Source organism: Mustela nivalis, assembly GCF_964662115.1.
Source record: "Mustela nivalis genome assembly, chromosome: 8".
Classification (NCBI taxonomy): Eukaryota; Metazoa; Chordata; class Mammalia; order Carnivora; family Mustelidae; genus Mustela; species Mustela nivalis.
In genome coordinates, this window is record NC_139027.1 from 39,229,553 (window position 1) to 39,244,491 (window position 14,939).

Consider the following 14,939-nt stretch of genomic DNA (forward strand, 5'->3'; position numbering starts at 1 on the left):
CTTCTGGATACAAATGAAACCCATGCAGTTAGAACTTGGGTGTCATTCAGAAACAAAATCAAGTTGGACTCAAAAATCCTACCCCCTAAGAGATGCTCTTACTGTGTGGCTCAATAGTTGACATAGCTTCCTTTTCAGAAATCACCATTTGACAGAAGTGGTCTCCAATGTTGGCCAGGATATACTTTGCAGTGTCCAAATCAGTCCCCACAACATTTTTGGTTAAAGGCAACCACAAGCCAATTGCTTCACTGTCGTACTTGTTTGGTGTTAAAAAGCCTTCTACCCGCAACACACCATGTTTGTTGAACTGTAACCTAGAGGAAGTGGAGGGAAAAAAAAGTGTGTTACATACACACAAAGTTGATTTACATCTTGTAGTTACAATTTAAACCAACAAGTTCCTTCCCAGTTTTCTATCATCTCACAGTCAATTGTTACTACTTGGCAATCTCAGTGGAAAGATTTAAAAAAATCTAAAAATTTCCAAGTTTTTCCTCAGAGGACATGGGGAGGGAAGCAGGGGAGAGATGTTTTGCACTTCAACCAAGATCAAATCATACTGCCTCCAGGGGCAGCTATCAAACCTTCCAAACTTGGGATGCAATAGCAAGCACAATCACAAGTCACCACAGAAGAAAACGGAAAATGTACAGAAGGTAATAATAATCTGATTTTAATTTTAATAATCTGATTTTAATACAACCACTCCTTCAAGAGTAACACTCAGCAAAAGAAGGCTAACCCTAGACAGTCACTGAAGCCATGACCATGTAGATCCATGAGGAATTCAACACCCGTATGAATCCTAGCTGCAAATTATTGTGTAAGCTTCTGGAATGAGAGGCCGTGATAAGACAGACCTAAGTACCTCAAGTGGAGCAAAAAGGCAGAATACTTTCTCAAGATTCTCTTTCAACACCTCTGACACCTGTTTTTCCTAAGTATTGGTTTTGAATTTTTCCAAAATTCATTCATATTGACATGTCAATCTAGTTGGAGACACAGAAGTAGACATAAAATACACGTGAAGTAGGTAGGATATGACAGATATTATAATGATCATTAAATCTTATAGGAGCCAGAGAATTACTGACTGTGAGTTTTGTGAAACTAATACTAAGACTTCATGGTAGTGATAATGATTAAGAGTGGCATTACTAGAAAAGGAAGACATTAGCTAAAAAAGGCAAGTCAAGGAAACTGTATTTCATACAAAAGAAAGAAAAATGCAGGGATCTTGATTTCTCCATTGGTCCCTGGCCAGCTGCCAAGTCTTTCAGCCTGCAAGACATACCTAACGGTGTACTTTAGAAAAATCATTTGTCCAGAAGAGTGTAGAATGAACTGGAAGGACACTGGGAGTTGCTTAACAGATGCAAATTAATTTCAATCAGTCCAAAGGAGAGATGCAAATTTTTAATTGACAGCCCAAATTAAGACAGTTTTAATACTAAAAAATGAATTTGAAAGCTATTTCAAAGGGGGAGATGGCAAATAGGATTTGGCAATTGGGCTTCAGTAGAAGACCCTAACCGTTTTATTTTATCTGCAGGAGAATTTAATAAGAAACAAACTTGAGGAGGAGGCTAATGACAGCTGGTATCTACTCTCTAAAAATCAGGGAGGAAAAAAGAAGCTCTATTCTTTAAATTATGACATTCTTTTTACCAAAGTGGTGAATTCATTCTGGTTTCCACTAGACTGGCTTCTCCTATGCAACATTAAGCAAAGACAGTTTCCTCTTTGAAGAGGTCAAAAATGGTAAAACAGCTAAGTCATAAAATCAGTGATTTCTAGATGGATACAAAATAGTGGTTAAAAAAAAAAAGTTCTAGTAATATCTGAAAGAAAAAACTAATTGTTTCCTCCTTAAAAGGCCTCTGCCACTTAAAACCAAAATCAAACAATCTCTCCCCTCCAGTCCGCTTATACCTTTCAGAGCAAGGAACCATAAGGAAACCAAATGTGTAATAGGAATAGACAGACCAGATTTCTACAAAGCATAACATTTTGTGCTCTCTACAAAATATACGTCAGAGGGACGCTTGGGTGGCTCAGTGGGTTGAGCCTCTGCCTTTGGCTCAGGTCATGATCTCAGGGTCCTAGGATCAAGCCCCGCACATCAGGCTCTCTGCCCAGCGGGGAGCCTGCTTCCCCCTCTCCCGCCTCCACCTGCCTCTCTGCCTACTTGTGATCTCTGTCAAATAAATGAATAAAATCTTTAAAAAATATATACATATATATGTCAGAACCCACTTAACACTTAACACACTTACCTGTGTAAAAAAATTCTCCAGAGAGAAAGTAGAACTAACCTTTATTAGAACTTATTCTAGACAACATGTTATTCAAAATATGTTAATATAATGGTATGCTAACATGCTAGCTGTTATTACAGTTCTAAATACTAGACATTTCATCATGGTGCTTCTGCAATTTACTCAGGAACGAATGGGGCAAACTATCATCTAAAAACCTCTACAGTTCATTAAAATGAGCCTAAATCTGAAAGCTACCAGAACAGATATAATCAATGGCCTAAAATACCTGTGCATTCAACTCAGTTCTTCAGCACTCCTTAATCTTGATAAAACCAAAGGGTGAGGAGGTGAACAGAAATAAATTCAAGTCAACACTTCTGTTTATCATTAGGACTACTCAAGTCTGAAAGTATCTACATTTCTGAGAAAGTAAATCATACTTAAAGTTAACCTATATGCAGGGCGCCTGGGTGGCTCAGTGGGTTAAGCCGCTGCCTTCGGCTCAGGTCATGATCTCAGGGTCCTGGGATCGAGTCCCGCATCGGGCTCTCTGCTCAGCAGGGAGCCTGCTTCCTTCTCTCTCTCTCTCTGCCTGCCTCTCAGTGTACTTGTGATTTCTCTCTGTCAAATAAATAAATAAAATCTTTAAAAAAAAAAAAAAAAGTTAACCTATATGCAGAACAACACTGATTATTTATCAAAAAATAAGTGACAACCAAAAAGAAAAAAACAGCCTCTTTCTTCAGTAATGATAGAAGAATTTAGGGAAAATTTGACTTAACAAAACATAAAAATGAAAGGTTTTGCCTATAAAATTGAGGAAGATTTTTTAAAAAAAGATATGCCTCTTCCTGCTGGCAAAGTACAGAGACAGGAATGTTTAAATGCTGCCAGAGGTCCTGGCCACAGGTGCAACCTTCTTGTAGGGCAATTTGGCAGAACATATGTATGAAAGCCTTAAAACACATGGCTTCTGACCCAGTAATGCCACTTCCAGTAATCCTTCCAAAGTAAACAATGAGAGATGGGAACAAGGAGATGATTGTTTGTGAATTATTTTTAGTGACAAAAACAACAAAATAATCTTAACCCCAATAAGAAAATTGGTTAAGTGAACTTGTTTCAAATACTGTTATGGGTTCCTACCTAATCATTCTAAGTTTTAGCAGAAAAAAGCTAACATATCCAAGGGGTTCCTACTAAGTAATGAAGAAAGTTAATATTCAACACAATATATACTATATACCCAAGTTAAGTATGCCTGAAAATAATTTTATAACCATAGAAACACTAAAACGCACTGAAAAGTTAAGTGTTCATTTGTAGTGAGTTTTAAAGAAATTTCAGCATTTTTCTATAATGTTTGTTAGTTTCAGGAAAAGAATGTTGTGTATTTAGGCTTTTCTATTTTAAAAACAAATTGAAAGGGAGACTGAGAAGGAAATAACATGGGATAAGATCTAGACGCTCAAAACCAGAGAGTAAACATGCAATCTTCACCCTCTGTAGTTCTAGATTTACTGCTGATAGAAAAGGAAGGAAAAAAAAATGCTATTAAGATCCAGATTATCGTATGTGCTTTGGTGAGTGCTGTGAAGTGTGTAAACCTGGCGATTCACAGACCTGTACCCCTGGGGATAAAAATACATGTTTATTAAAAATAAATAAATAAATAAATAAATAAAGATCCAGATTATCTGAGCTTTTCCCCAAATGCCTCACCTCCTGAAGTGAAAGAAGCGACAAAACACTGGTGAGTCTTTCTGCTGCTCCTTATCCTTGCGGAGGCTGTCCAAGCGACACTCTCGGCACTTGGGCAGCTGTGCGATGATGTTCACACAGGAGTCATCCTGTACAAAGGCCTCGCCACTCTGCTGCAGCTTCTTGAGTTTGGCAGGGTCTGTCAAAACTGACTTCCGGGAGGGGGCTAGAAAAAAAGAAGATTAAAGAAATGGGAACTCAAATTCTTAAGCCACCCCAACATTTGACTGAATTCTTTTCCAAAGGCCAGCTTTCCCAAAGGGAGAACTCCTTAAATACTGATTCAACTGTAATTTCTAAAGCTGGCTTAACATAAAACAACCATCAGAATAATTGGAAAGCTTTACTCGCTTTATAAAATAATTCTCATCTGGTAAATCCATTTAGCAAGGCAACTTAAAACCCCAAATTCACCAACTAGTCTCATAATTCCAAGGCAATTTACACTTCTATTCACAATCCTCGATCAGAAAAATATTTTAGGAAGACTCTTTTCAAATCAGATATTTAGACTCACTGCAACAATAACAATGCACAGAGATAGATTCACCTCAACAGACATCTGTGTGCAAGTCAATTCTGTCACTTTTCAAAGACTGTGTTTCAGAACACACAAAGTGTATTTTCTTTTCTTTTCTTTTTTTTTTTTTCACAAAGTGTATTTTCTAGAGCATTGTGCAAAAGCTAACCATTCTAAACATAGTAACACCAAACAGCTTTCCCACACAGGCCCCTGGGTCTATAAAATGAGAGCTATCTTCTAAATGCTTCCAAGAGGTGTCACTTGACCCTTGATATTTCTTCAATTTCCTTCACACATATGTTCCATTCAGGATGAAGGGCAGTGACTAAAGACAGGATTATGATTTTAAGTAAAGGCATGTTTCAAGTTTTAACTTGTAATGGGTAGGAGAATTTGAAACATTAACACAGTTTCTAAATAAAAATTGGAGAAAAAGTAGAAATTTAACAGGAAAGACTGATCTTTGTGTCAGCCGCCACAACCCAAACAACACAGAAATGAATCTAGTTATAAACCAAGTGCCTTGAGGAGTATTTCATATGAAACCGACAGAAAAGACCTTCCCTCCAAGGGAACAGGTATGTGGATTCTTTGGCAAACAAACAAAAAACAAAAACAAAACCCAAGAAACAAATTCTGGGGAACCAGCCGAGAGAGAGCTGTTAGAGAGGTCAGTAGTTGTGGAGAAAGATCTCAAAGCAAAGGCTTTAAATAAAATAAGTATCTTTAAAAATGACCTTAGCAGTATTCTAATCTTACCTTTTATTGTTTTAAAAGATTTTATTTGTCAGAGAGTACGTGCACACGCACAAGCAGGGGGAACAGCAGGCAAAGTGAGAAACAGGCTCCCTGCTGAACAAGGAGCCCAGTGCAATGCAGGAATCAATCCCCAGACCCTGGGATCATGACCTGAGCCTAAAGCAGACACTTAACTGTTGACTGAGCCACCCAGGCGTCCCATTTTACCTCTCTTTAAAGTAGAGCCCGAGCACACTGTAAAATGCTAAATGGATGCTATCTTGCCATGACCCCTTAAGCATTCTTAGTCAGTTATAGTGGGGAAAAAAAGGTAGAGCAAAAAAGAACAGAAAATAAAGAGACCAGCAGTTCAAGGATGGCATTTTAATCACTCAGATGCTAAAAAAACATCACCCTCTAGGTTGGAACAGGTTTCACAAACCATCAGCAAAGAGTCCAAAAGGTTACGGGTCTGCCCTCACTTACAAGAGGAAATATCTTTAAGTAAGCAAGTTGTACTATGTAAATCTAGCTCTTCAGTGAGAACAGCAATAGTTAACCCAGTCAATGATTCTCACAAACTGGAAGCAGACCAAGGGAAAAAAGACATGTCAACTTCTGAGGAGTCACACATCTACCGAACAAAAGACAGCTGTTTTTCAACTCAGACTGCTTTTGTTTTCTAGCCCCAAACTGGAGAAGGGCACAGGGGACAAAATAGCTTCCAGTCAAGTCTTTCCAAACCCATAAACAGTACCAGTGGACACAGTGTAGAGATCCTGACCACACTCCCTCTTCAACCAGACATCCCAGTAGATAGCATGCACCAGTACATTTAATTAGGTTTTTAATTTCTCTAAAAATAACTTCACCTGGTATACAGTTATACAACATATAAAAAGCAAGACTCTGTAACTCATTTACATACCTATAATGTGCTTATCAATATAGAATTTTTACTGTTTCTTTTTTTTTTTTTTTTAAGATTTTATTTATTTATTTGACAGACAGAGATCACAAGTAGGCAGAGAGGCAGGCAGAGAGAAGGAGGAAGCAGGCTCCCCGCTGAGCAGAGAGCCCGATGCGGGACTCGATCCCAGGGCCCTGAGATCATGACCTGAGCCGAAGGCAGCGGCTTAACCCACTGAGCCACCCAGGCGCCCCTAGAATTTTTACTGTTTCTTTACATAATATTAATTTGCCTCAAAAACTATCTGAATGTAAGGCCTGATGACTCAAAAAGAGTAATAAAACAGAGCAAAAATATGCTTATGAATATTCACTTTCTTTGGAGAGTTACGTAATTCAAGAGGAAAAGTATAATCTTACGCAATTAATTCTATGCAAATTAACAACCCTATCAACTCAAGCCCAAGAATGTAGAAGCTGGGCTATAAGTATTACTAGGCCAAGACAGGTTTTCCTACTCTTCCAATTCTGCATCCAAAGCCCAAGAGTCAAATCTATCCATTTTCTCTCTAGCTTCAGAGGCCCCAAGTAAAAGCTAAATTGTGGATACGTTTGTTTCCTACTTATCCAAGTGCATAGTGTTTTTCATTAAGTTTCCTAAAAGCTATCAAAATCCATGCTAATTTTCCCACACAGCTGACAATTATCAAAGGTATTTTTAAACTTTTGACATGCCAAATTCTAATTCACTAATTCTAATAGGTGAACTCGTATTAACTACCATCAGTGGAATGCATCCTCAAACTTAACAGAAATAGTACAAAATACAGTGTAGCATTTCCTCTGAAGAGTACAGGCGTATCTTGGAGACACAGCAGATGTGGTTCTAGACCATCTCAATAAAACGAGTACCACAGTAAAGCAAATCAAATGAATTTTTTGGTTTCCCAGTGCATATGAAAGTTATATTTACACTGTACTTCAGTCTAGTAAGTGTACAATTGCCTGGATCCATCAAAAAATAAATATTATCTATGGTAGCTATAGTCTTACAAAATGTACTTCTTAAATAAGATTTGTAATACAAAATTATTCTTTCATCCATGGGTTGCAGAACGGCTGTGTCAGCCGGCATGGAAACACGAATCTTGTGTATCTCTGTTAGAGCTCTTGGGGTAAAGAGGGACATTGCCAGCGAGCAGCAGTATTTTAAAAGGTATTTTCTTTTTCTGAGCAGTAGGCCTCAACAGTGGGCTTAAAATATTCAGCAAACCATGTTGTTGTAAACAAGCATGCTGTCATCCAGGCTTTGCTGTTCCACTTATGGAGCACAGGCAGAGTGGATGTGGCATGAGCTAAAGGCCATAAGGTTTTCAGAACGGTAAATGGACGCTGCTTCACCTTAAAGCCACCAGCCTATTCTCGGAAGCTTTGAAGCCAGGTGCTGACTTCTCCTCCCTAGCTATGGAAGTCCAAGCTGGCATCTTCTTCCAATCTGTCGTGTAGTGTAGCCACCTTTGTGAATGACCTGAACTAGATCTTGGGCTGACTTGCCGCAGCTTCCCCATCAGCACTTGCTGCTTCACTTCGCACTTTTATGTTATGGAGACACTTCTTTCCTTAAGCCTCATGAACCGACCACTGGTAACTTCAAACTTTTCTGCAGCTTCCTCACACCTCTCAACCTTCAGAGAACTGAAGAAAGTAACAGCCTTGCTCTGGACTAAGCTCTGGCTTAAGGGAACGTTGGAGATGGTTTGCTCTTACATCCAGACTGCTAAAACTTCTCTGTATCAGCAGTAAGACTGTTCTACTTTCCTATCATTCGTGTGTTCACTGGACTAGTACCCTTAATTTCCTTCCAAAATTTTTATTTTGGATTCACAGCTTGGCCAGCTGTCTGGCATGACAGGCCTCGCTTTACCCTGGCTTTTGACATGCCTTCCTCCCTAAGCCTAATTATTGCTAGCTTTTGGTTTAAAGTGAGAGATGTGCAACTCTTCCTTTCACTTGAACCCTTAAAAGCCACTGTGGGATTATTACTTGGCTTAATTTCAGTATTTTTGTATCTCAGGGAATAGCCAGGCCAGAGGAGAGGGAGAGAGATGAGGAAATAGTTGGTTGGTGGAGCAGTCAAAACAAATGTACATTTATCAACTAAGCTGGTCTTCCTATATGGGTGTAGTATGTGGTGATCCAATATAATTACAACAGTGACATAAAACATCACTGATCACAAATCACAATATATAATGATAATGAAAGGGTTTGAAATAGTACAAGAATTACCAAAATGTGACAAAAGGATTACAAGTGAGCAAATATTGTTGGGAAAATGGTGCTGAGAGACTAGGTTAACACAGGGTTTCCAGAAACCTTCAATCTGTAACAAAACAAAACAAGGAAGCAGTACCTTCAAAGTGCAATAAAACAAAATACAAAACACAATAAAATGAAGTAGCTTGTACACAGTTCTTAAATTGTGAGTGCAGTAGGGCATCCCCTTAAGCGAAGAAACTCTGCCCAGTGTTTGAGTCTGTCCTTAAAATCTTTAACCAAAAGCCATTTTTCTAGAGATGGTGGTATAAGTCTTAAAAAAAAAAAAATTGCAGATCTGAACTACTTGCATGAGCATTAAGTATCAATTATCTCCTCCATCTCTCTCTCTCTCTCTCTTTTCTTTTAAGAGGTAGGGAGGGAGTAGAGAAGGGCAGAGGGAGAGGGAGAATCCAAGGCAGGCTCCATGCCCAGTGCAGAGCCAAAATGTCGCTTGATCTCACAACCTTGAGATCACGATCTGAGCCGAAATCAAGAGTTGGATGTTTAACCAATGAGCAACCCAGGCGCCCCTCCATCTCTTCTATCACACAAAAATCAGTGAGAAACTGAAAATAAAAATAATCACCAGATTACTTTAGATTTTGTTTCAAAATTATTTTTTTACAACCAGAAACTGGGAACCACCTCTTTACCACTCTCACAGGAACCAATTAAGTCATCTGATAAATGCATACATAATGGAATCCTTGCAGCCTTTAAAATGTTCATAGACACCTATAATAATTCACAAGGTAAAACTGTTGGCATTAAACGTATTTGTGTTAATAGCCTGTCTGTACTTCTAATATACGTGGAACCAGGTACACCAAGATATTAACAGTAATCATTTCTGAGGAGATTTTGGGAGGTTACTTTCTCCTTTGAATTGTATGAACTTTCTTTTCCTTTTCTTTCCTAAAGATTTATTTAGTTATGACAGTGCGCACAAGCATGTGTATGCATGCAAGTGTGCACAAGCCAGGGGAGGGGCAGAGAAGAGGAGAGGGAGAAAGAGAGAAAATCCTCAAGCAAACTCCCCAGTGAGCAAGGAGCCCAAAACGGGACTCAATCCCAGGACCCCAAGATCATGACCAGTGCCGAAATCAAGAGCTGGCTGCTTAACGATCTGAGCCACCCACGTGCCCATGTCTGAACTTTTTCTATAGTCATTTTCACATTATTTTCTCATAAGGTAAGAAAATATATTATGTACCCACTACCATCTCTTCTTACCTTCTACTAATAAAGACAAGTGGAAACACTCACCATTCTGGATTTTATTGTTGCTTCTTGTACAACAGCTTTCATTATCTATTTTTACTGAGGATTCCTTCAAATTCTGTGACAGACATCCTAAAGCTGAAGGTTCTATCAACTTCTTTTCCACACAACTACTAGGGCTATTACTACTGACACCTGCTTTCTCTTCTGGCTTATGTGAAAGGCCATCAGATGTGGAAGGTGCATATTCTAGGTGCTTCTGCAGTTCAGGAGTACTGGAAGTTTCCAGCTCTGCTGTAGATGGCTTTGTAGATAAGCACTCCACAGGAAGGCCAGTTGATGACTGAGAAACAGATTCCAATTTGTTTTCCTTATCAGTGTTGGTCTTCAGTTGGGTACAGCTACCTTTTGGTTCACTAAGGGGTTTTAAGTCTTCTGTTCCAATCTGAGAGAACTTTGAAGACAGTAATCCTACTTTGCAGACCATGTCCGGTTTTGTTCTCAGTATTTCAGGCTTTGTATTGAGAGAGGAAGAAAGTTCTTCTGGTAAAATCTGTTTATGACATCTGAAACAAAGAATATGAAAAACTAGCATCTAGGTCTCTTTTACCTTTCCTCTACCTTTCCAAAAAATTGTTTGGTACCCTAAGGCAATCAATATGAAAGAGGAAAAAAATGCTTATGTTATGAGAGAACATAGGATAGGTTTCTGTGAGCTGGAGTTAAAAATAATCAATGGCTCTGCAAAAACATCTTAAAACACTTAGGAAAATACAACCCTAAATCCTACATGTATGTGCTCATAAACCCTTCACTATTTCAAGTTAGTTTTATATATCACAGTGTAACGAACCTTAGTTCAAACAAAACCAAACAAACTGAGCATCAAATGGAACAAAACTACCAGTAGCACAAAACCCAGCCTGTGAACAACATGTAACCGGCCCTGACACTGACACTGTGTAATTCCATTCTTATTTGGTCAGTGATCAGGACTCAAAGCAACTGAAGAGCCAGTTGATTACTTGCTTGTTCACAGATGATCTGGTATTCCTCCTATCACCTACCCTAACAGAGGATATATCCTTGAAGAACTTTCGTTTCCCTGAAATTCATCCTCAAGTTGTTTCCCCAGCAAAACACAAAATCCTTTTTCCCTAATAACTTTTTTTTCCATGCCTCTAACAAAAGATTTCATCCTTGAGAAGAAAAAACAATTTTTTTGAGATCTATGCCCAACTGGGGCTTGAACTGAGATCAAGAGTCACATGCCCCACCAACTGATCCAGTCTCGGTACCCCAAGAATTTCTTTACGTACTCACTTTAGACTTGAGTATACAGCATTACTGTTCTTACTATTCCCTCTTTCTACTCTGAAAACAGCTCCTCCTTCCATCTAACAGCTCTGTGGCTACCATCCAAGCTCACCCCCGATAGCCTACTTTCCTCCCAGTTAACCAATGTGCTCAGCCACTTGGCCCCCTTACAGCAGTGCTCTTCCAAATCCACTTTTTTTTTTTTTTTAAGATTTTGTTTATTTATTTGAGAGAGAGAGGGAGAGGGGGCATGAGCAGGGGAAGGGCAGAGGGAGCAGCAGACTCCCCACTGAGCAGGGAGCCTGATGTGGGGCTCTATCCTGAGATTCTGGGATCATGATCTGAGCCAAAGGCAGATGCTTAACCGACTGAGCCACCCAGGTGCCCCAAACCCACCTTCCCATACCACTGTCTTTCTGACCTATATCCTAAGCTTTTTATCAATTACCTACACAGGCCACCACCTCCTCCAAGAGAGTGTATTCCCTTAAAACTCTTGTCTGTGTAATCTTGTAGCCACTTTAAATCCCTGGTTACACTTTACATTTCTCTCTCCTTTTCTTCACCTATAAAATTAGCAACCTATTCCTTCTATGGCTACTGCCTCATTTCCATGACTTCTTTTCTCTGCAGCCACGTCTTTTCACCTGTATTTGAGGTCTGAGCTGATAAGAACACTATCACTATGTCTTCCTGTTCTCCACACTCCACTGACCACAGTCTTCCACATACATGCAACCTGCTCCCTTTCCCTTAAAGCAGACATTTATTCTTCAGCTGTCTACAGCATTCCAATGGACTCTTCTCACTTTATCAAATCAAGAAGTTGCTCTTTCCTCACAAAGTCCTTCATTTTTTAAAAACATTTTCCACATTGTTCTGTATGCCTATCACCCTTTTTACCTCTGAAGGCACATGACCAATTCTAAAACGCTAATGAAAAACCTCCCTGGACAACCTGAGATGTGATGAAGGGCCAGTCATTCCACCAAGAGTAGTACACTACCATCTCTCTCTGAAACACCAGCTCCTGGGCAGAGGTAAGCTCACACATGATGAACCACAGCTAAAATCATTTTTTCCTCTTATTATGATTGAGCACCTTTAACAAACAACTCTACTTACCCTTGAGGAATTTTTGCTCCAAGGTTAGGTGGCGAGTTGGCAGCCTGGGGAGTGCTCTGCTGCCTTGGGTCCTTACTGGGTGGAGTTGCTGCAGTGCAGCCGAGCAGTATCTCCTTAAAGACTGTTGGGGGAACGGACTGCACAGGACACATACTGGGAGAGGCCTAGAAGATACCAAACCAACAGACAGTAAAAGGAAAATTCCTGGTTATGAAGTCCTAGCAAGATTCAAATTTATTTGCTTGGTTTAGTATTAAATAAGCACAAATATCATTTGCAAATAAAAAGAACAGGACAGTAGAACAAGTGATAAATCTCAAAATTAAGAACTTCTATCTAAAGGCTGTTCCATAAATCATGCCAGCTTTTCACAAAACTTGAGTCTTCCTTCAAAAGATCACCAGCTGATCTTTTACAGACCTCTGACTCATTATGTCAGGAAAATGCAGTCGTATGGCAACTCTTTTAACAATGCAATGCAGAAAAGGGAGTTTTAACTGACAGTCTTCAGATGGTAGCCGCTTCATACGTATTCAGTTCAGCATTACTTGTGTGCCTACCATGCACTTACTGCACAGGCTGGCAGGAGACAATACCAGCTAGGACTCCTGCAGGCAGTGGTGCCTACTGGGTACCAAGAGAAGCCTTTACAATGCAATAAAGGTTGAGAACCATAGTTCTTGCTCTTAAATGGCTCTTCAAGTCACAAAGGCCACTCCAAGCTGCAAAAAATACCAAGTCATGACAACCCTATGGGACAGAGCTGGGACATCTTCTCTTTTCACGCAGTTGTATCTTCACAAAAATATAACAAATGGACCCCACATCTTCCCAATTTACACTTTCCCACCAGGGAAAAAGCAGGAAGAGATTAAACTCAACTCCACATAGGCAGCCTCAAGCTAAACGAGGAGAAATCATTCCCTCTCTTCACCCCCTTCTTTGTACGCACTTCTTGAAGTCCTGTCCCCTTCCCAGCTGCAACCCTTTCATTCCACAATGACCTTTACATTTACCTTAGTACCAAACTCAACCTGAAGAATCTTCAAAATTTCTTCATCTTCTAAGAATTTGTCTCTAAAATTTGAGGTAGAACCTGACCTTAAAACTTGGTAAGTTTTTAAAACTTCACAATTCTGAGTATAGTTACATGTAGTCACTCATGAATCTTTCTCGGACATTTAACTCTGGCAGCCTTGAAAAGAGTGCCTAATGTGTGTTAAATAGAAACATTTGAAAAATAAGAATTTACTTAATCACTATCGAAGTTTTGTCATGTTTCAAATTACTTTAAAATACAAAACTATCAGTTCACATATTATTTGTCAACTCAATTATGGTTACATATTAACCTACTGTTCCCCCCCAAAAATTTTTTTCAGGGGGAGACTTTGGCCATCTTAAGAATGTCCTTGGGACGGTCAACTTTAGCTTTCTGGCACTCAGTTTCTTAATCCTTAAACTGAGGAAATTAGAGAAATTTAGTCCTAATCAAGTCCTTTTTTGACTCTGTTTTAGAATTCTGATATCACCTATAAAACAATTACCCTCCCAAAGCTGAACTGCCAAATCATTTCAAAATGCTCACTCCAGGCTCACTTCCACCAAGCATCAGCCTTTGTATCCTCTTCCTTGTTCTGAATTATGTTTAGAATTGATGCAGTAACACATACCTTTTCTTAAATTACTTTCCTGAGGGTAGTCTCCTTAAGAAATTTTGATTGTAAACCTATAGTAACATACTGAAGAAATTTAGATCACACAAATTTTTACTCTGCATGACAGCCACTGTGCTGCTGTAGTCAAAAACCCCTTCTTCTCATTTTCTGTATGCAATGAACCAGTAAGTTCTGCCTCTATTTCTAAAATATTCATGGAATCTAGCCAGTTTCTTTCCACGCCACCACTACCACCAATTTCCCCCTAGACTACCATGTGTCTCCTAACTGGCCTGACTTCCATTTCTGCCTAAGTGTTCAGCCTCCTACTCAATTTTATTCTAACACAGAGCAATCTTTATAAAATTTAAATCAATCAGGACGCCTGACTAGCTCTGTTGGTTAAGTGTCTGCTTTCAGCTCAGATCATCATCAGGTCCTGGGATCAAATTCCACTCCAGGCTCCCTGCTCAGCGGGGAGCCTGCCTCTCCCTCTCCCTCTGCCTGCTGCTCCCCCTGCTTATGCTCTGTCAAATAAATAAAATCTTTAAAACATATGTGGTGTGTAGGTGTGTATTGTGTATGTGTGTTTGTGTTCCCTGCACACACACATATATAAATCAGATCACAGCTCCTCTGCCTATAAGAATTCTATGTGGTCTGGTCTCTGCCAACCCTCTCCACTCATCTCAGTCTACTTGTTCACAGTGCTTCAACTACAGTGGCTTCCTTTCTGGTCTTCAGATGGTCTAAACTCTTTCTTGCCTGCATGCACGTTTGTACTTGGTATTCCCTCTGTAGATAGTTTTCATGTGGCTTTTTCTATCCCTTCACTCTCAAATCTGCTCTACTGTCACCTCCTCAGAATCTGATTACTCTTTCCATACCAGTGCCCCACAGGACATCCCTTTTCTCTTAATCACGTTACTGTGTTTATAACTGTCATTGCACAGTGATACTGTACTTATGCTTTATTTAAATTACTTTTTTATTGTCAGTTGCCTCACAATGAATCGCACACTCCTATAGGCAGAACCCGCTTCTACATCCACTGTTAAACCTTGTAAAGCAAGAATACAGCAGATGCTCAAATAAGACTGGTGG

The 14,939-nt window shown here is 39.5% G+C and overlaps 1 protein-coding gene across 10 annotated transcripts in view; it reads right to left on the bottom strand.

Moving 5' to 3' along the window:
• KDM3A (lysine demethylase 3A) overlaps nt 1-14,939 on the bottom strand; it is a 54,119-nt gene that overhangs the window by 21,114 nt on the left and 18,066 nt on the right. For 8 of the 10 annotated variants that reach the window (XM_082743456.1, XM_082743462.1, XM_082743460.1 and 5 more), the window contains 4 exons: nt 12,178-12,341; nt 9,781-10,301; nt 3,987-4,191; nt 103-317 (listed from right to left, as the gene is read on the bottom strand). In XM_082743456.1, the coding sequence (XP_082599582.1) occupies nt 103-317; nt 3,987-4,191; nt 9,781-10,301; nt 12,178-12,341 (1,105 nt within the window). The remainder of the gene's footprint in view (nt 1-102; nt 318-3,986; nt 4,192-9,780; nt 10,302-12,177; nt 12,342-14,939) is intronic. The other 2 variants (XM_082743464.1, XM_082743463.1) reach the window with 1 other exon arrangement.